General features: G+C 43.4%; 1 protein-coding gene across 1 annotated transcript in view; it reads left to right on the top strand.

The window, feature by feature from the left end:
* Nucleotides 1-21866, top strand: part of COPA (COPI coat complex subunit alpha) — a 329230-nt gene that overhangs the window by 133098 nt on the left and 174266 nt on the right. The window contains exons 13-14 of the mRNA XM_068253599.1: nucleotides 67-142; nucleotides 19544-19626. Of these exons, the coding sequence (XP_068109700.1) occupies nucleotides 67-142; nucleotides 19544-19626 (159 nt within the window). The remainder of the gene's footprint in view (nucleotides 1-66; nucleotides 143-19543; nucleotides 19627-21866) is intronic.

Raw genomic sequence — 21866 nt, 5'->3', positions numbered from 1 at the left:
CAGAGCCACTCAATGTGGCTGTAACAGTTCTGTTCTTTTAATCACCTGTTTTTATTTTCTTTTTAGAGAGCCAGTAACCTGGAGAACAGCACCTATGACCTGTATACGATCCCCAAGGATTCAGATTCCCAGAATCCAGATGGTAAGAGATGACTGCAGTAGAGTGCAGAGATATAGGTTTTACCTTGCATCTTGAAGGAAAAAGTGAATTGACTTATCAGTTCAATAAAAAAACTATCGCAAAATCTCCCTTACCTATCTTCAATGTGCAGAAACCCAAGTCAACCAAATCTTAAACACTTAAAGAGACTCTGAAGTGAGAATAAATCTCGCTTCAGAGCTTATATTCAGCAGGGGCATGTGTGCCCCTGCTAAAACGCCGCTATCTCACGGCTAAACGGGGGTCCCTTACCTCCCAAATCCCCTCGTGGAGTCCCGGGGGATCTCTTCCGCATAGAGGCAGGGCTAACCGCCGCAGCCCTGCCTCACGCGCGTCTATCAGCGCGTATCTCCGCCTCTCCCCCGCCCCTCAGCCTTCCTTCGTTGGGAGGGGCGGGAGAGAGGCGGCGATGCGGCGCTGAGAGGCAGGGCTGCAGCCATTAGCCCTGCCTCAACAGCAGCAAAATCTACGACCAAGTTGGTCGCGGATTTTGCAGGGGGGGATTTTGGAGGTCAGGGACTCCCGTTTAGCCACGGGATAGTGGCGTTTTAGCAGGGGCACACATGCACCTGCTGAATATAAGCTCTGAAGCGAGATTTATTCTCGCTTCAGTGTCTCTTTAAAGAGGAACTCCAGTGAAAATAATGTAATAAAAAAAGTGCTTCATTTTTACAATAATTATGTATACATGATTTAGTCAGTGTTTGCTCATTGTAAAATCTTTCCTCTCCCAGATTCACATTCTGACTTGTATTACATGGAGACATTGTTACTGTGGGCAGATTATGGAGCTGTTTCTAGCTGGTCTGGCTTTAACAGACAGCTATTTCCTGTCTGAACATTGTTACATTGTGACAGTTTGCCCAGAGTACCGTACGGTACCAGAGCCTCTTGTGGGAGGGGTTTCAGCACAAAATCAGTCATACAGCGCCCCCTGATGGTCTGTTTGTGAAAATCATTATTTTTCTCATGTAAAAGTGGGTATCAGCTACTGATTGGGATAAAGTTCAATTCTTGGTCGGAGTTTCTCTTTAAGGACCGCAGGTTTAAACCCCCCTAGTGACAGGCCATTTTTTACAATTCAGCACTGTGCAGCTTCAATGGCCTATTGCTCGGTTATACAACTTACGACCCAAATTAATCTTACCTCCTTTTCTTGTCACTATTAGAGCTTTTTTTTTTGGTGCTATTTTATTGCTGCTGTTATTTTTTAGTTTTTATTATAGTCCTCAAAAAAGACATGAATTTTGTCTAAAAAGATATTTTTAACTTTGTGTGGTAACGTTTTTCAAATAAAATAAAATTTCTATGTAAGTTTTTGTCCAAATTTATTGTGCTATATGTCTTTGATAAAAAAAAAAACCTACAGGTACTCTGAACTTTAGAACCCTAGGCTGCAAAAAAAAGTGTTACACATGTGGTATTGCCATACTCAGGAAAAGTAGTATAATGTGTTTTGGGGTCTTTTTGCACATACCCATCCTGTGTGTGAGAAATATCTCTGTAAATGACAATTTTTTAGAATTATATATTTTTTTTTATTTTAATTTTTTTTACACAAAGTTGTCAATTTACAGAGATATTTCTCCCACCCAGCATGGGTATGTGTAAAATTACACCCCAAAACACATTACAATACTTCTCCTGAGTACGGCAATACCACATGTGTGACTTTTTTTTTGCAGTTTAGCTGCGCAAAGAGGCACAAAGTCCAATGAGCACCTTTAGGCTTTACAGGGGTGCTCAATTTAGCCCCCCCCCCCCCCCCCCCAAAAAAAAGTCAGGACAGCAAACACACCCCATAAATGACCCCATTTTGAAAAGACACCCCAAGGTATTCCATGAGGGGCATGGGGAGTTCATAGAAAATGTTATTCTTTGTCACAAGTTAGCAGAAAATTACACTTTGTGCGAAAAGAAAATCAATTTCTGCTAACTTCTTTCCAAAATGGGGTCATGTCAGGTCTGTCCTGGCATTTTAGGGTCTCCACAATCATTACATGTATGGCCAATATTGGGAGTTTCTGCTATACCCCTTATATTACCTGTATATATACGGGTAATGCACTTTTTTTCCATTCAGCCTCTAGTAAAAATGAACGGCAAAGATTCCTTCATTTGCATCGATCAATGTGGATCAAAAAATGTGCAAAAAAAGAGGGGAAAGACGTCTGCCAGGACATAGAAGCTCCGTCCATCGTCCAAACACGCTTAGCTTGTAAGCCCTGGTAAACCCGATTTTCTCAATTCACATCGATTGATGTGGATGAAGAAACCGTTACCAGTTTTGATACAAAGTGCTTGCCAAAGCATATGAACTCAAACACCGCCCCTTCGCTCATATACCTCGGCAAACATATCTTTTTTTACTGCAGAGGAGAAATCTCGTCCTGCAGTGCTGCATGCACTGACTTGTGTGTAATCTGACAGACGCGCAATGCTTCTGTCAGGATGCACCATCAGTGCTGCAGCTGGTCAGTCGATCAGTCCACCTGGAAGAGTAATGGTTGTTAGAAGAGAAGAAGAAGAAAAAAAAGCAGCAGCAATAAATTCATGAACATTAACTTTTACAAACTTTATTGAACATTTCAAAAAGAACATTAACAATTCAAACCAAACATTAACTTTTTTGCTTGCCTAATTTTTTTTTTTTTTTACTTTCGGAGGACAAACCTCTCCTTCCAAATGGGACAATGTGCAAAGTGCAAATCGCACAGATATGTGGCGAAGTACATTATGCACTTTGACCCAAGTGAAAGGAAAGGTTTCTTGCAGCCCTGTGTATTAGAGTCTCTCGAAATCTCATGTCTGGATTCTCATTGCATATTTGTGTATTCGGTGGGTTGCGCCCCCTGCAACGCCAAAAAGAGGCCTTCAAGGAATACTTCATTTGTACATGGTATTCCCTGTCTGGCATTTGGCCAAGTGGTCAGTGGAAAAAAAACAACCTGAGTCACCATAGACTAAGATGACTTCCGGGGTGACACAGATCACCACAGGAGCCGCTCGTTAATGTAGGTCTGCACTAGCGTTAAATCGGGCACTTGCGGCGTAGCATACTGCAAAGTGTATTTTCGCTAGGCAATTTGCTGCAAGGCATCGCGCCAGTGTGAAAGGACACTGAGAGACCCTGGTCTTCCTACAGCTTTGTCACGCGTTCCCTACACTAATAGTGTATCTGTGAGTAGTACTTGTGGAATTAATCCAGTACGCATAGGCCAGGATTGCCAGGACAGTTGGGACAGTAGAAACGAGTGTCAAGCCTTATTCCAGCCCTGGTACAGACACAGCAGAGTTTTCTCTGGCGGAAGGGGGGGGGGGATGGTGAGATGGAGTACCTTGAATGACACTCACATAGTGTCTCTCATGTAGCCGGCCAACTACATTGGGGATTTGGGGTGCTGCCCCTCCTGAATACAGGAGTTCCATAATGATCTCTACCTGGAATTGAAGGAAGGATCCGGTTTTCTCTGCCTTAAGGTGCGTACACACGCACTACTTCTACAAACGACTGGTGCGTCAGACCCTCCTGCTGGGCGGACGTTCAGCCGACAGTAGCGCGTGAAACTTCCGCCCAGCGGGAGGGTCTGGTGGACCCGTCGTTGGTGGAAGTAGTGCGTGTGTACGCACCTTTACTGTAGAGAACAAAGCTATTGTACATTGCCAATTGAATTAAATATACAGACACCTTGTTGTACCAGCGTCTGGTCCTTCGGGAAACTAAATAGGGAGCCAACATCTGGTCATTGAAGTTCTCCCCTCCTATGTTAAGGTTATAGTCATGGACGGCAAGGGGCTTTTCAACGACTCCAGTTGCACGTTGTATTTGGATTGTCGTTACTGCGTGAATGGTGGACAAAAAGTAAACATCCCTCTTGTCCCACCATTTCATAGCAAGCAGGTCTTTTTCACACAAGGTAACCCTCTCCCTCCCCCTCCCCCCCCCCCCGTTCAAGTTGGGTAGTAATGAGCCATTGGGGGAAGCCCCGGCGACTAGGTCGCGCAGTGCCACAGCAGGAAATTCCGACTATCTGTAAGTGCCAATAGAGGGCCACACTTGTGTAATAGTTGTCCACGTATAAATGGTACCAGTTCTAGAATAAGGGCGACACCAGGTCCCAGACAATCTGCCCACTGCTCCCCAGGTAGTCAGGGCATCCGACCGACTCCAGTTTTGTGTCTTTTCCCTCATAGACCCTAAAATAAGTATAGCCAGTGGCCCTTTCACAGAGTTTATACAACTTGACCCCATACCGGGCGTGCTTGCTTGGTTGTTGGGCGTGCTTGCTTGTTTGAGGACAAGGCGCCCGGTAAAATGTAACAGGGACTCATCTATGTAGATGTTCCGTTCAGGGGTATAAGCATCTGCAAATTTTAATGAAAAGTGGTCTATGAGGGGCTGAATTTTGTGGAGCCGGTCATAAGCAGGGTGGTCTCTTGGACGACAGGTTGTGTTGTCATTGGAGTGCAGGAAGCGCAGGATGTCCTCAAAACGTGCCCTGGACATGGCAGCAGAGTACATGGGCATGTGATGTATTGAGTGCGTTGACCAATCGGACCGCAATACATTCTTTTTAGTTAGACCCATGTTGAGGAGAAGGCCCAAAAACAAATATAAATTCGGAAGCTGTGACTGGTTTCCTCCGGAAAGGCTGGGCATAGTAGCTTCCTGAATTGGCAGTGATGTACTGTGTGGCGTAACGGTTGGTCTCTGCCATGACTACGTTGTAGAGATCCTCGGTGAAAAACAGATAAAAAAAAGTCAAGGGCCGATCCTAAATGATCTGTCTCCTCCTGGACTCCAGACTGGGCGGTGAAAGGGGCATTACGGGTGCAGTGGAACCAGGGAGTTGCCAATCAGGATTTGCCTGCGCCTTTGGGAGTCTAGGGGCAGTACGGGCTGTGTTTCTCATGGCTACGATGGGGGGGAGTTACTACACGTGCCACGTACCAGTTTGAACTTCCATGCTTTTGCTCACCACTTCACCAGGGGATACGGCAGTGCTGGTACAAAGTCCAGGATGTGCTGCGCTGCTGGTGTATGCCTCACCGTGAAAACCTGGATCAGCGCTAGCACCACTCTGCTGCCTTTGAGGCTGATCCTGCGGTCCAATGACATGGCGTCAGGTACGCCTGGCCCTAGCAGGGATCCCAACCTCGTTGTCACTATCGATCAGAGAGCCACTGCTGTCTACAGGTTCGTATTATAACTTATACTCAATCAATACTGTAGTATGTATATCCCATATGGAAACAAAATGTCTAGGAATAAAAAAGGCCTCTATGGATGAATAGAAAGGTTAAAGATAAAATGAAGAGGAAAAAGAATGCCTATAAGGTCTTAAAACAGGAGGGGACAGAGGCTGCACTAAGCAATTATAAGGAGTGCAATAAAAATTGTAAAAAAGAAATTAGGCAGGCAAAGATTGAAGCTGAAAAACAAATCGCTAAGGATATCAAATCTAACCCAAAAAAGTTTTACAAGTACATTAACTCTAAAAAAAGAAAGGTTGACTGTATAGGACTCCTAAAGGATGAGGATGGGAACTCAATGGTGGATGACCAAGGTAAGGCAGAGTTATTAAATGCTTTCTTTGCTTCTGTCTTCACAAAAGAAACAGCACTGTTGCAAACTACAGAGGCGGAAGAGTCTCAATCTTCTAACTGTAATATTAAATACTTAACGCAGGAAGAAGTGAAGGCAAGACTAAATAAATTAAAAATAGACAAGGCACCTGGCCCGGATGGCATGCATCCTCGGGTCCTAAGGGAATTAAGTTCAGTTATAGATAAACCCCTTTATCTTATCTTTTGTGACTCTCTTGCAACTGGCAGAGTCCCAGTGGATTGGCGTACAGCCCACGTTTTCCCATTATTTAAGAAGGGCAAAAAATCTGATCCAGGAAATTATAGACCTGTAAGTTTAACATCAGTTGTATGCAAACTATTTGAGGGGTTACTAAGAGATACTATACATGACTTCATAGTAGAAAATAATCTTATTTCTCAGCATCAACATGGGTTTACTAAAGACAGGTCCTGTTTGACTAACATGCTCAGCTTTTATGAGGTAGTGAATGCTAATATGGATATTGGGAATGCTGTAGATGTGATATACTTGGACTTTGCAAAGGCCTTCGACACTGTTCCCCACAAAAGTCTGGTGCAAAAGTTGAGGATGCAAGGACTGGGGAAGAGTCTGTGTTCATGGATAGGGAACTGGCTAATGGACAGAAAACAAAGAGTTGTGGTCAATGGATCATACTCAAAATGGGAGACTGTTAGCAGTGGGGTCCCACAGGGGTCTGTTCTGGGTCCAGTGCTCTTCAATTTATTTATTAATGACCTAGTAGATGCAGTAGTGAGCAATGTTGCTATTTTTGCAGATGATACAAAATTGTGCAGAATCATTAACTCTCAGGAAGATAGTGTCATATTGCAACAGGATCTGGATAGGATGGCTATATGGGCACATACATGGCAGATGAAATTCAATGTTGACAAATGTAAGGTCATGCATTTTGGACGTACTAATGGTCTAGCACCATACAAAATAAATGGGATACAGTTGGGGACATCAAACTTGGAGAAGGACTTAGGAGTACTCATTGACAACAAGTTAAATAATCGTACTCAATGCCAAGCAGCTGCAGCTAAAGCTAACAAAATTTTGGGATGCATTAAAAGGGAAATAAAAACTCGAGATGCTAGCATAATATTGCCCCTGTTTAACTCTCTAGTAAGGCCACATCTGGAATATGGAATTCAGTTCTGGGCACCACATTACAAAAAAGATATTGCAGTTTTAGAGCAGGTGCAGAGACGAGCAACAAAATTGATGCGTGGGATGGAAGGTCTCACTTATCGAGAAAGGTTAGATAAACTGGGTTTATTTAGTCTAGAGAAAAGACGCCTTAGAGGGGATCTAATTAACATGTATAAATACATCAGAGGGCAATATAATACCTTGGCGGATGAGCTTTTTGTCCCTAGGCCTTCTCAAAGGACTAGAGGACATGATCTGCGCATGGAGGAAAAACGTTTTAGCCATTTATTTAGGAAAGGGTTCTTTACAGTAAGAGTGATTAAGATGTGGAATGCATTGCCACAGGAAGTCGTTATGGCAAACTCTATACCTGCATTTAAAGGGGGCTTAGATGCTTTCCTTGCGTTGAAAGACATCCATGGCTACAATTACTAGGTAATGCCTAATGATGTTGATCCAGGGATTTTATCTGATTGCCATCTGGAGTCGGGAAGGAATTTTTCCCTTTAGGGGCTAATTGGACCATGCCTTGTAAGGGTTTTTTCGCCTTCCTCTGGATCAACAGGGATATGTGAGGGAGCAGGCTGGTGTTGTACTTTATACTGGTTGAACTCGATGGACGTATGTCTTTTTTCAACCAAAATAACTATGTAACTATGTAACTATGTATTCTGACCTGGATGATTCATCGGATGAGGCGTCCCAATCACTCTCATCCGGCTGGGTCAGAATCCTGTTGGCCTCTTCAGTGGAATACCCCTTTCTTGCTATGTTGGACGACTAAATTTAGGGGTATTCCTTTGAGATTGCCCAGGAAAAAGCACACCTACTTAGCAAAAAGGAGTGCTTGCGAAGTAAAAAAGCTGCGGTCGCTCAGTTTTGATAAAAAATAAATAAAAACTGATCAGTACTGATCACTGTCAGATACTAAAATCGTACCAATGCTGATTAGCGACAGTGATGATGCTAATCAGCAACTAATTAGTGTCTGCGGTGTGAGGGGCTGAGCGCTAACTACCTAACAAAGGGGCCTAGCTAACTGGCCTAACTGGGATAGTGACGGGGTGATCAGGAGCCCCTAGGGGGCCGATTAGGGCCTGATTAGTGGGTGACAGTGGTAGGAGGTGATCAGGGGGTGATAAAAGGCTATTTACAGGCTTTACAGAGTGGAGATCAGAGGTAAACAATAGCAGGGGGGGGGGGGGGTAATCAGAGGGGGATCTGAGGTGAGGAGCTCGCAGGAGGCTGGTTAGGGCCTGATCAGTGGGTGACAGGGGGCTGACAAGGAGTGATCAGGGGGTGATAAGTCTGTTTACAGGCCTTACAGAGGAGAGATCAGAGGTAATCAATAGCCGGGGGGGGGGGGTGATTAGAGGGGGATCTGAGGGCAGGGGAGGGATCGGGGGTAATCGGGAGCCCGCAGGGGGCTGATTAGGGCCTGATCAGTGGGTGACAGGAGGCAGTCAGGGGGTTATAAGAGCCTGTTTACAGGCCTTACAGAGGGGAGTTTAGATGTAAGAAATGCGGGGGGGGGGACGCGTTCTGAGGTCAGGGGGGGGGGGAGTAATAAGGAGCCCGCAGGGTTACACAGCCTCATCAAGACCCATGTCCACAGCTCACATGGCAAAATACACGCTAGCCTTGTGGATTTTAAGAAGGCGTTTGACTCAGTGTGGCACCCATGCCTTTTCCTAAAACTCCTAGAGAGCGGAATAGGAGGAAGAACCTATGATGTCATCAAGCGTTCATATACTGAGTGGGAATCAATGCAGTGTGAAAGTGGATGGGAAGAGAAGCGCGTTCTTCAAGCAGGGTAGAGGAGTCAGGCAGGGCTGCAGTCTGAGCCCAACACTCTTTAACATATACATTAACCAACTGGCTGTAGCCCTGGAATCCTCCCCAGCACCAGGCCTTCTCCTGCATGACCGTGAGGTGAAGTTCCTGCTGTATGCAGCTGACCTTGTGCTGCTCTCCCCAACAGAGAAAGGGCAACAGGATAGCCTGGCAGTATTGGAGAGTTTCTGCACCAAATGGGCACTGCCCATCAACCCAAAGAAGACGAAAGTGATGGTGTTCCAGAGGAAGAATGGAAATAAAAAACCCACCTCATTTATATGAAATGGCTCCCCACTGGTGTCCACCAACAGCTACACTTACCTGGGGCTGGAGGTCAAACAATCAGGGAGCTTTAAACCAGCAGTAAAGGCCCTGAAAGAAAAAGCCTGCAGAACATTTTATGCCATCAGAAGATAGCTTTACCACCTAAAACCACCAGTGAGAGTGTGGGTAAAATATTCGACAGCATCGTCACCCCAATCCTAGTCTATAGCAGTGAGGTATGGGGCCCGGTCACCTACCCTGACCAATCAAAATGGGACTCCAGCCTAATAGAAATCTTCCATCTCGAGTTCTGCAAGTATCTTCTGCAAGTCCATCGCACTTCGAACTCAGCCTGCCGGGCAGAGCTAGGCAGATTCCCACTATGATGATCGCAGCGCTGGTACCACAACAAAGATTATATATTAAGGCTGCATAGAGAATATGGACTGGTGTTCATATGCCCATACAAAGAACAGAAACAAATAACAGAATCTCTTGCGCCTAGGTTTTCAATAAACAGAGATTTAATAGGCTATGAATCTATACATAACAATTAGATACTTTGCATAACATCTAAATGCTCATCCACCACAGCACAATGCTAGACCACAATGTGGAATCACTGGTTCAAAAATGGCCCGTTTAGATCACCAGAAAACGGCCGTAACCCAGTGAAACCTGGGTAACTTGACTGTACAGAAAAATGGACGAGCCTAAAAAATGTGCTGTATACTTAAAGGGGAACTGAAGAGAGAGGTATATGGAGGCTGTCATGTTTATTTCCTTTTAGACAATACCAGTTGCCTGGCAGCCCTGCTGATCCTCTGCCTCTAATACTATTAGCCATAGCCCCTGAACAAGCATGCAGCAGATCAGGTGTTTCAGTGGTTCAGACTTATAAGTCTGATCTGACCAGACTAGCTGCATGCTTGTTTCTGGTTTTAATCAGATACTACTGCAGAGAAATAGACCAGCAGGGCTGCCAGGCAACTGGTATTGATTAAAAGGAAATACACATGACAGCCTCCATATACCTCTCTCTTCAGTTCCCCTTTAAGTGTCAATTACTGAATTACTCATAAAAAACACCCAGCATATCATATATTGCCACAATGTGCATAAAAATAGTGACGTCTCACTATAAAATATATTACTGCAAATGACATGTCAATGCATTGGAAAATGTTTAAAAAATCATTCCTAGTAAGGTGTACATACAGACCATCCTGTTTGGATTTAAGGATGGCAACCTGCTGAAGGGAAATAGGCAGTGCTGACTCCAAAGTCACTGTAGTTGATGTGTACTCACGCTAACCCAGCGCGTGGTTCAAAACGGCAGATGAATTGCAAATGTCCAGCCAGAGTGGAGAGGGGAGAGAGAGGCTAATGGAGAGGTAAAGCTCTATCCTGTTGAGCCGCGGCCGCTAGCTCGAAGCAGGAGTCCTGGTTTCACGATGTTACTGCGGGGATTGTCACCCCGTGAACCGGAAGTGCTATTCAGTGACGTCACTCACATAAGGTTTACACCAATCACGCCAAAGCTTTTCGGAAGGATCCGCCTTTCTTCATCAGGGCCTGGTGGTTGGTGTGTAGCCTGTCCTTATATCCTCCCTCAACTCCTCCCCCTATTTCTCTCTCAGCTGTTAAAAGCGAAAAGCTCTATATCTTGATTTAAGCCTGCTGGGGCTAGAGTATTTAAAGTAAAGATCCAATAGGATTCTTGTTTGGACATCATCTTGATGTAGTCTCCTCCTCTCCAATCCTTCACTACATCTTGAATAGCATAAAATTTCAACAGTCCCAATTTTCCTTGGTGACAATATTTGAAGTGTTTCCCCAAGGGATATTTTTCATCCTTCTTTTGGATATGTTTAATGTGCTCTGTTATTCTATCCAGCAGTTTCCTTTTTGTTCTTCCCACATATTGTCTCCCGCATCCACATTCTATCACATAGATGACACCTTTACTGTTGCAATTGAGATGCCCTTGTATATTAAAACTTTCTCCCGTACTGAATGATTGGAATACCTCCCGTGTTGTTTCTTTCCTAGTGCTCCTGCATGGGACGCAGAAAGTGCACTTTTTAAAACTGCCCCCCTCAGAATGTGTTTTTCTGTGACTGTTCACAGTGGGTGCAACCATATTTTTCAAATTTGAGGCTCGTCTATACACCAAATTCGGTCTTTCTGGCAAAATGCAATTTAGTGTTTTATCGTTCTGAAGGATATTATTATTATTATTATTATTTAGTATTTATATAGCGCCGACATATTACGCAGCGCTGTACAGTGTATGTATATATATATATATATATATATATATATATATATATATATATATATATATATCTATCTTGTCACTAACTGTCCCTCAAAGGAGCTCACAATCTAATTCCTACCATTACCATATGTCTATATTATGTAGTGTAAGTACTGTAGTCTAGGGCCAATTTTTTTTTTAGAGGGAGCCAATTAACTTATCTGTATGTTTTTGGAATGTGGGAGGAAACCGGAGTGCCCGGAGGAAACCCACGCAGACACGGAGAGAACATACAAACTCTTTGCAGATAGTGCCCTGGCTGGGATTCGAACCAGGGACCCAGCGCTGCAAGGCGAGAGAGCTAACCACTACACCACCGTGCCAGTACTTCTTGATGATTCTTTTCACCCTAGATGCTTGCTGGGTGTATTGCACATTAATACACAGTGGAAAATCACGGCTTACTTTCACTTTTTCCTTAATTAAATCATCTCTATTCAGTTTTTTTATTTCATCCTCCACCTCTAATAGATCCTTCAGGGGGTATTTTCTATCCAGAAAACGCTGCTGGATCAATCCTGATTGCGCTTCATAGTTTGTAACATTGGAGCAGGTCCTTCGCAGGCGCAAATACTGGCTTTTGGGGACATTTGTGAGCCATCTTAGAAGATGGCAACTGTCCAAATAATTATAGCTGTTCATATCAACAGCTTTAAAGTATGTTTTAGTATTTATTTGATTGTTTTCCACAAAAATCGTCAGGTCCAAAAAGTTTATTTCAGACCGACTCTGCTCGCATGTAAATTTCAAGTTAAAATCGTTTAAATTGAGCCAAGTAAGGAACTGCTCCAGACCCAACTCACTCCCATCCCAAATAAAGACCACATCGTCTATGAAGCGCTTCCAGAGCACGAGCTCCGCACCGGGACCTTCAGGGCCCCTTAGGACTGACTGCTCCCAGTAGGCCATGAAATTTTTCTGACTGAGTACACCGCAATTCCCCAGGAGCAAATAGAGTTTATTGGTAAAGCCATTAGATTTATATTAACACATAATTACTTTGAGTTTGATGGAAATTTTTATTTACAGCTGGTCGGAACTGCGATGGGCACGCGCTTCGCACCGGGATTTGCTAATTTATTCATGGCCTACTGGGAGCAGTCAGTCCTAAGGGGCCCTGAAGGTCCCGGTGTGGAGCTCGTGCTCTGGAAGCGCTTCATAGACGATGTGGTCTTTATTTGGGATGGGAGTGAGTTGGGTCTGGAGCAGTTCCTTACTTGGCTTAATTTAAACGATTTTAACTTGAAATTTACATGCGAGCAGAGTCGGTCTGAAATAAACTTTTTGGACCTGACGATTTTTGTGGAAAACAATCAAATAAATACTAAAACATACTTTAAAGCTGTTGATATTAACAGCTATATTTATTTGGACAGTTGCCATCTTCTAAGATGGCTCACAAATGTCCCCAAAAGCCAGTATTTGCGCCTGCGAAGGAACTGCTCCAATGTTACAAACTATGAAGCGCAATCAGGATTGATCCAGCAGCGTTTTCTGGATAGAAAATACCCCCTGAAGGATCTATTAGAGGTGGAGGATGAAATCAAAAAACTGAATAGAGATGATTTAATTAAGGAAAAAGTGAAAGTAAGCCGTGATTTTCCACTGTGTATTAATGTGCAATACACCCAGCAAGCATCTAGGGTGAAAAGAATCATCAAGAAGTACTGGCATATCCTTCAGAACGATAAAACACTAAATGGCATTTTGCCAGAAAGACCGAATTTGGTGTATAGACGAGCCTCAAATTTGAAAAATATGGTTGCACCCACTGTGAACAGTCACAGAAAAACACATTCTGAGGGGGGCAGTTTTAAAAAGTGCACTTTCTGTGTCCCATGCTGGAGCACTAGGAAAGAAACAACACGGGAGGTATTCCAATCATTCAGTACGGCAGAAAGTTTTAATATACAAGGGCATCTCAATTGCAATAGTAAAGGTGTCATCTATGTGATAGAATGTGGATGCGGGAGACAATATGTGGTAAGAACAAAAAGGAAACTGCTGGATAGAATAACAGAGCACATTAAACATATCCAGAAGGATGAAAAATATCCCTTGGGGAAACACTTCAAATATTGTCACCAAGGAAAATTGGGACTGTTGAAATTTTATGCTATTCAAGATGTAGTGAAGGATTGGAGAGGAGGAGACTACATCAAGATGATGTCCAAACAAGAATCCTATTGGATCTTTACTTTAAATACTCTAGCCCCAGCAGGCTTAAATCAAGATATAGAGCTTTTCGCTTTTAACAGCTGAGAGAGAAATAGGGGGAGGAGTTGAGGGAGGATATAAGGACAGGCTACACACCAACCACCAGGCCCTGATGAAGGAAGGCGGATCCTTCCGAAAAGCTTTGGCGTGATTGGTGTAAACCTTATGTGAGTGACATCACTGAATAGCACTTCCGGTTCACGGGGTGACATTCCCAGCAGTAACATCGTGAAACCAGGACTCCTGCTTCGAGCTAGCGGCCGCGGCTCAACAGGATAGAGCTTTACCTCTCCATTAGCCTCTCTCTCCCCTCTCCACTCTGGCTGGACATTTGCAATTCATCTGCCGTTTTGAACCACGCGCTGGGTTAGCGTGAGTACACATCAACTACAGTGACTTTGGAGTCAGCACTGCCTATTTCCCTTCAGCAGGTTGCCATCCTTAAATCCAAACAGGATGGTCTGTATGTACACCTTACTAGGAATGATTTTTTAAACATTTTCCAATGCATTGACATGTCATTTGCAGTAATATATTTTATAGTGAGACGTCACTATTTTTATGCACATTGTGGCAATATATGGTATGCTGGGTGTTTTTTATGAGTAATTCAGTAATTGACACTTAAGTATACAGCACATTTTTTAGGCTCGTCCATTTTTCTGTACAGTCAAGTTACCCAGGTTTCACTGGGTTACGGCCGTTTTCTGGTGATCTAAACGGGCCATTTTTGAACCAGTGATTCCACATTGTGGTCTAGCATTGTGCTGTGGTGGATGAGCATTTAGATGTTATGCAAAGTATCTAATTGTTATGTATAGATTCATAGCCTATTAAATCTCTGTTTATTGAAAACCTAGGCGCAAGAGATTCTGTTATTATTAGATTCTCACTATGGTTGACCATTCAGCAGAGGGCACTCTCATACTGGGCGCAAATACAGAGCAGTAACCCCAGCACTTACCACCATAAAGCCTCACTGAGCAAGGGGGTGAGGCCATACCACACACTTTCAAGCAAAGCATCAGCAGCCAAGACCACCAACACAGGCTGACAAAAGCCCAAATAAAAGGGACTATAGAAAGCTGCAAGGAACGATACATAGCGGAATGGAGAAGTGACATAAAGAACTCCCAGAAACTCACTGTCTACCAATTACTACAGAGGGAGTACACAATGGCTCCCTATCTGGAGAGGCTACACTACCACAAAGACAGACAGACCCTGAGTCTGTACCGTCTGAGTGCCCACAGCCTGGAGGTAGAGACAGGCCGGCACAGACAGACATGGAAGCCCCGGGAGGAGAGACTGTGCAGACAATGTGACCCGGGGGTTTTGGAGGATGAGGCCCACGTCCTGCTACACTGCAGCAAATACGCACCTGTGAGGACTATCCACTTCCAGAGACTCTCTGACCAGATCCAGGATTTTACCTCCACAGATGAGGAGAGGAAACTCTACATCCTACTGGGGGAGGAGGAAACAACCGTGCAAATAGCTGCCCGATATGTCACAGCCTGCCACCAACTGAGAGGAACATGATACTACATGGACAGTATACCCCCAATGCCTCCCTATGGACCATATATCTCAGCCCCCAATATTGTCCCTTACATCCGCCACACCCTAAGGACTACATACCCCAACCCGCTATACCCTTCCCTTATTCCCACAACCCCCTCCCCATGTTAACTTCCCTGGCGTTCTGATTCCCGTGGCCACGGGAACGTTTTTTTTTTTAGCACTTTTTTATTTTTATTTTTCATGTAGCTAGCCTAGCGCTAGCTACATGATTGCCCCCTCTGTGCGGCGTCCCTCCGATCGCCGCCGGCGCAATTGCCTGTCCGAAAATCCCGTTCTGAACGGGATTTCCTGGAGGGCTTCCCCCGGCGACGTCGTGACGTCACAGGGAGACCCGATCCACCCCTCAGCGCTGCCTGGCACTGATTGGCCAGGCAGCGCACGGGTCTGGGGGGGGGGGGTGCTCGTTACGCGACGGATAGCGGTGCATCGGCAGCGAGCGGCGGTTATCGTCTCCAACATGCAGCAAGCAAAGTGCTTGCTGCGTGTAAAAAAAGAAAAAAAAATTAAAATTGGCCCAGCGGGGCCTGAGCGGCACCCTCCAGCGTCTCTGGACGAGCTCAGCTCGTCCAGAACGCTAGGGAGGTTAATGCTTTGTTTTGCTTTGACAATGCTAAATGTATTTGGTCCTGCCAATAAAGCTTTTTTGGATTTGGCTGATTAGGGCCTGATCACTAGGTGGCAGTGACAGTGGGCGATCAGGGGGTGACGGGAGGGGTGAAAAGGAAGGGAGATCAGATGTGACAGTGAACGGGGCGGTAATCAGAGGCTGATCAGAGTGCAAGGGGGTGATCAGGAACCTGCAGGGGGCTGATTAGGGACTGATCCTGTGACAGTGCGATCAGGGGGTGATAAAGGGGTGATTTGGAGGGGAGGTCAAATGTAAATAATGTCAGGGAGAGTGATCTTGGGGGGGGGGGGGGAGTGTCTGGGGGGGATGTTGTTTACTAAACAAAGTGTATTATACTAAGTTAATTGGTTTATTTAAAAGATTGCAGCCTGCTAGCGCAGATTGTCATTGCGCACGCGTGAGCGCTCGTTTATTTCCAGTATGTCCAATCTGAGAATCGAACAATTTTTTTGAGCGATTTTATGACTGATTTCCGTTAGTTTCTACGGAAATCAGTCAGAAAAAGCGCTCAAAAAGTCGTTTGATTCTCGGATCGGACATGCTGGAAATAATCGATCAGCCAGGTAAATCGGCCAAAAAATTGTATGGTGTAGATCCAGTATTGGAGAGATCTAGCTAATGGCCATATCGACCAGTGTATGGGCAGCTACATTCACTCCCCTGTAGTGATTGTCGTGTCTAGTAGTACTCATGGAGAAGCATGTGATTTGTTCTGATCATGACTAATAAATCAGAGACTTGCATATCTATCACCAGTCCAAACTGATCAAATGCCTTTCCATAAGTTCTGCTAGACATGACCATCACTACTCCCCTATTCTGTATCACATTAATACATTTACAAATGCAGTTGGGTTGCAGTGCTAACTACTTTCTGGCAGAATGACTTGGGAGATTTGCGTTGCTAACCACACTCTGGCAGATGGACCTGTAAGATTTGTATCACCTGAATGTATCAGCAGTACAGGTGAAACTTGAAACATTTGACTGTCTTGCTTAATTTATTTCAGTAATTTAACTTAAAAGATGAAACTAATGTATTCGATAGACTAATTACATGCAAAGCAAGATATTTCAAGCCTTTGTTATTATTTAAAGAGGAACTCCAGTGAAAATAATGTAATAAAAAAAGTGCTTCATTTTTACAATAATTATGTATAAATGATTTAGTCAGTGTTTGCTCATTGTAAAATCTTTCCTCTCCCAGATTCACATTCTGACATGTATTACATGGTGACATTGTTACTGTGGGCAGGTTATGTAGCTGTTTCTAGCTGTGGGCAGGTTATGTAGCTGTAAACAGCCATTTCCTGTCTGTGAACATTGTTACATTGTGGCAGTTTGCCCAGAGTACCGCGGTACTCAGAGCTTCTTGTGGGAGGGGTTTCACCACAATATCAGTCATACAGCACCCCCTGATGGTCTGTTTGTGAAATGCAATAGATTTGTCATGTAAAAGGGGGTATCAGCTACTGATTGGGATAAAGTTAAATTCTTGGTCGGAGTTTCTCTTTAAATAATTATGGCTTACAGTTTATGAGAACCCCAAAATCTCAGACCATTAGAATATTGTGAAAATGTTAAATATTTCAGATTCTAACTAGCTAATTAATCCAAAACACTTGTAAAGAGTTCCTATTTCATGTATTAGTTGAAATACTGAAAGTTGAAATACTGAAATAAATGGATTTTTGCACGATAATCTAATTTTTTGAGTTGTACCTGTAAATATGCTGTGAAGTTTCACTGTGTTTCAATTTAGACAATCAGTTAGGTGCAACCATTCCATACCACCCCTCTAAAATAACGTTTTCTACATCCAGCAGGATGTTAAAGGTTTATAATCATAAAACATCTCTGGGAATTTGCTTCAGTCATTACTTCCACTGTTGTATATCTGCCAGATCAGTCTTGCGGGTTGTGACTAGCAAAGAAAAAAGTGAGATTTCTCAGATCTCCGCACAGTTCCTGTAGCCCAAATATTAACCATTATACTTTTGGTTTTTATTAAAATTTCAGCTACAGATGACTTGCATGCTAACTTCTCTTAGGAGTGTTTGCAACATGTTTGCAACATGGGTGGCCATGCATTTTACAGCAACGTGTGGCACCTGCATTGCAGTGCTTTTGCCATTCAGCGCTGAATTGGACAATGCTGGTTGCACACCAGATGCACGCAGTGGCACATTGTCAAAACATGCTTGTTGTACACTGTCTTATATTGGTGTATATTGCACACTATATGAGTTTCTAAAATCTGTATAACATGTAAGTGTGCACAAGCCATAATCCATCACTGTACTTCATTACACCTTTGCTGTCTCTGTACCTACTGTTTCATTATAACTTGTCTTGTTTTATCATCTCCTCCTTTCATTAGATGACATCCCTTTTTGGGCCGCCTTCATTTTACAGCCCTTTTCACCAAAACAAAAACTGACACTTTTCAGAATGTAAATTAAAAAGAATGTAATTTTTTTTGTTTTGTGTTTTTGCCTTCTTCTTGATCAACTGAGATGTGATCAACGGCACTGTGGAATCAAAAGGACAGTGCTGTTTAATGTTTTCTGGTTGAACTTTTTTTCATCTAAATTAACTGTGTAAGAGTGCACTTACTTGAAACGATTTGGCATTCTCATGGTGCCCATACATGGTACAATTTTTTTTATTTAAAAAAAACTGATACTCGTTTTGGTTGAATAAACAGGAAAATTGAATGTTTTTATTGTACCGCTTATGGGCACCATCAACAGGGAGGCTGTACTCACTAGACTCTCAGCAGAAACAGCCCTATCAGAGGATAAGCTAGTGTGTTTACTCTTCATATCTCTACTCTGCATCTTATATTTTACCTAATCATCATCCTTTTCTGTGCCTCGCTTTTCAGTGCATCTCTCCCCACTCTGTGTGTACTTCCATCTTCCTTGCACCTCATTATACTTAATCTCTGTAACGCTTGCCTCATAAATTGTGTGCATCTCGTTACACATTATACTGCAATCACCTTTGAATCTCAGACCTCATTATAGCTCTGCACCTCAGCATATCTCCTCTCATTGTACCCCCACTCTTTAGATTGAAAGCCTCTGGCAGGGCCCTCCTCCCTAGTGTTTCCAGCTTGATTATGCAATCTTACTGACAATCACCCCTCTTGTGGACTAGAATAGTCTCTATTTTGACCTATGACACTGTACTATTCTCAAATCATTTGCATGATCTTGTTTTGTTGTGAGTTTCTTGTATGTCCTACCTTGTATGTTAACCCATTTCTCTATTGTGCAGCGCTGCGTAATATGTTGGCGCTTTATAAATACAATAAATAATATGCCATTACTCAGTCCCTCATTTTTTCACAAACTTTATACATTTAAATGTCAACTGAAGCAAGAGGGATATGGAGGCTGACATATTTATTTCCTTTTTAACAATGCACATTGCCTGACTGTCTTGCTGATCCTCTGCCTCTAATAATTTTAGCCATAGACTCTGAACAAGCATGCAGCAGATCAGGTGTTTCTGACATTGTCAGATCTGACAATATTAGCTGCATGCTTGTTGCAGGACAACCAGGCAACTGGTAATATGGCAGCCTCCATATTCTTCTCACTTCAGTTACCCTTTAACATGTCCTCCTGTACCTTATACTTCATAAGCTCAGACCTACTTCAAAAAATGTATTTGGTGTTTGTTGCAGGTAGATGGTTATATATGCTGTTTGCAAACTACATTTATTTTTTCTGAAGCTAATATGATATGGTCTCTTTGCAGCACCAGAGGGGAAGCGATCTTCTGGTCTAACGGCAGTTTGGGTGGCTCGCAATAGATTTGCAGTTCTGGACCGTATGCATTCAGTGAGTAGTTGTTCTGTTCTTCTGTTGAAGGATTTTTGTTACTACCTCCAATGATAATTACTGTATTTTTTGGACTATAAGACTCTCCTCCCCCAAAAGTGAGGAAAAAGGTCACTGCATCTTATAGTCCAAATTCAGGGAGTTCCTAATTTGTGTATGCCTGCCAATAGGAACCTCCAACCCGCTGCAATGTCGGTGACTCCCTGTACTGTGCCCATTCAGAGGAGGACACAGGGACACAAAGGGGCATAGAGGAGGACACAAGGACAGAGGCAGACACATGAGGGATACAGGAGGACGAGGGGGACAGAGGAGGACACGGGCCGACACAAGAGGTACAAAGGGGGCATAAGTCACAAGATGCCCCTTCACCTTGGATGCAACAGGTTTAGAATATATTTTCCCCCCTGGTTTTAGTCCTCTAAACCTAGATGTGTTTTATAGTCTGAAAAATACGATAATCAATTTGTCTTAATCAAGTAATTCTATGGGACCATAACTCTGAGATATGTCTACTCAGGAAATATTTCAGTTTTTCCCCTTTAACAGAAAGACAGTGTTACTCCTACCTCAGTTCTAATATTTCCTGCAATAAATATGCAGATTCTTTCACACGGATGAACTGGACTTTAGGGTTCTTTCACACTAGGAGCTGATCCATGCGTTTTGACGGATTGCTCCTAAAATGCGTTTAGAAAGGTAACATGAAAGTCTATTTGATTTTCATGTTAGCTTTCACATTAGACAAAGCGTTCCATAGCGTTACGTTGTAAAGCATCTGGGAGGTTCGTAACATCCAGCACCGGCGTTTTCCCGTCGGGTGAATTAGAATTCACGCCATTAATCAGCGTTACACCACAACTTTCAGACGTCATGCCGCAGGTCATAACGCGTGCACGAAATCGGTTAGTTCACACATTATGTAATGTGAAAGAGGCCTTAGTAAGGCCTTGTTCTCATTATATCCGTTTTTGTAGAATTTTAAGCGCTGACTATTTTCAAAATCGCCCTAAAAGCGCTTGTGCAATGATTCTCTGAGAGTTCATATCAGAGCGGTTCGTTTGCGATCCCCTTTGAAAAGCAGTGCTTGAGCCATTTTTGCCTCAATGGACGGTATAGGAACAATGCAAAACGCTCACAAAATCGCTTTAGCAAGTGATTGTGTGAGCGTTTTTTTTTTTTTTTTTTTTTTTTTTTTTTTTAAATACATTGTATTTATTGTTTTTGGATTTTTTTCCGGATAAAAAGACGGAAGCGCTCTGCAAAAGCGCTTACAAAAACGAGCGACCGCGCAGAAAATCGCCGGAAACCGCTTTAAACACAGAAAAAAAGCCCACCGTGGACGGACACACAAGCCGAACACAGTGTGAACAAGGTCTGAGAGCCCTTGGAATTCTCTTGGACTGCTGCCAAGTCTGCAGTGGAGGGACAGCTGGTGTACAAAACAGGGCTGTGGAGTCGGAGTCGTGGAGTCGGGCAATTTTGGGTGCCTGGAGTCGGGGAAAAAATGCACGGACTCCTAATGAATTTGTAACTGTAATTAAAATAGAAAATATGATAAAATGTTCTATTTCTCAGATAATAGTCATTAAAAATAATGTGAATATATACAGTATATATACAGTAATAGCTGTGCTTAGTCCACAAAAATGAAATAAACCAATCAAAATTAGTTACTTGTGCTGCTTCAATAAAGCAGTCCCCGTATTTTTAAGGTCAGATATACATATCTGATTGTGACTGTATATATGATGTGTACACAGGAATCTCTTATATATACTAAATAACATCTATGCTGTAAGAATAAAGCCTGATGTGTAGCTGTGTCACTAATAGAGATGGTCAATGAGATGGAAATAATTCTGCACTGATGCTGATTTATGCAAATGTATGCACTCCCTTTGCTGATGAAATCAAATCATTTGATATGTTGATAAAATTTGGTTTGGTGACTACAAATTAAAGGGTACCTGAGACGGATGAAATGTAAAGTTTTATACATACCTGGGGCTTCCTCCAGCCCCCTTCAGGCTAATCAGTCCCTCGCTGTCCTCCACCATCCGGATCTTCTGCTATAAGTCCTGGTAATTCAGCCAGTCAGCGCTGTCCGGCCGCGTGCCGTTCCCACAGCCAGGAACATTCTGCACCTGCGCAATAGTGCTGCACAGGTGTAGTATGCTCCTGACAGCGGAGTGTGTGCATGCGCACTACGCCCGACTGGCTCAAATACCTGGACTCCT

The sequence above is a fragment of the Hyperolius riggenbachi genome, chromosome 9, assembly GCF_040937935.1.
Source record: "Hyperolius riggenbachi isolate aHypRig1 chromosome 9, aHypRig1.pri, whole genome shotgun sequence".
NCBI lineage: Eukaryota > Metazoa > Chordata > Amphibia > Anura > Hyperoliidae > Hyperolius > Hyperolius riggenbachi.
The sequence above is the reverse complement of the archived record's forward strand: the minus strand, read 5'-3'. Positions and strand labels throughout refer to the sequence as shown.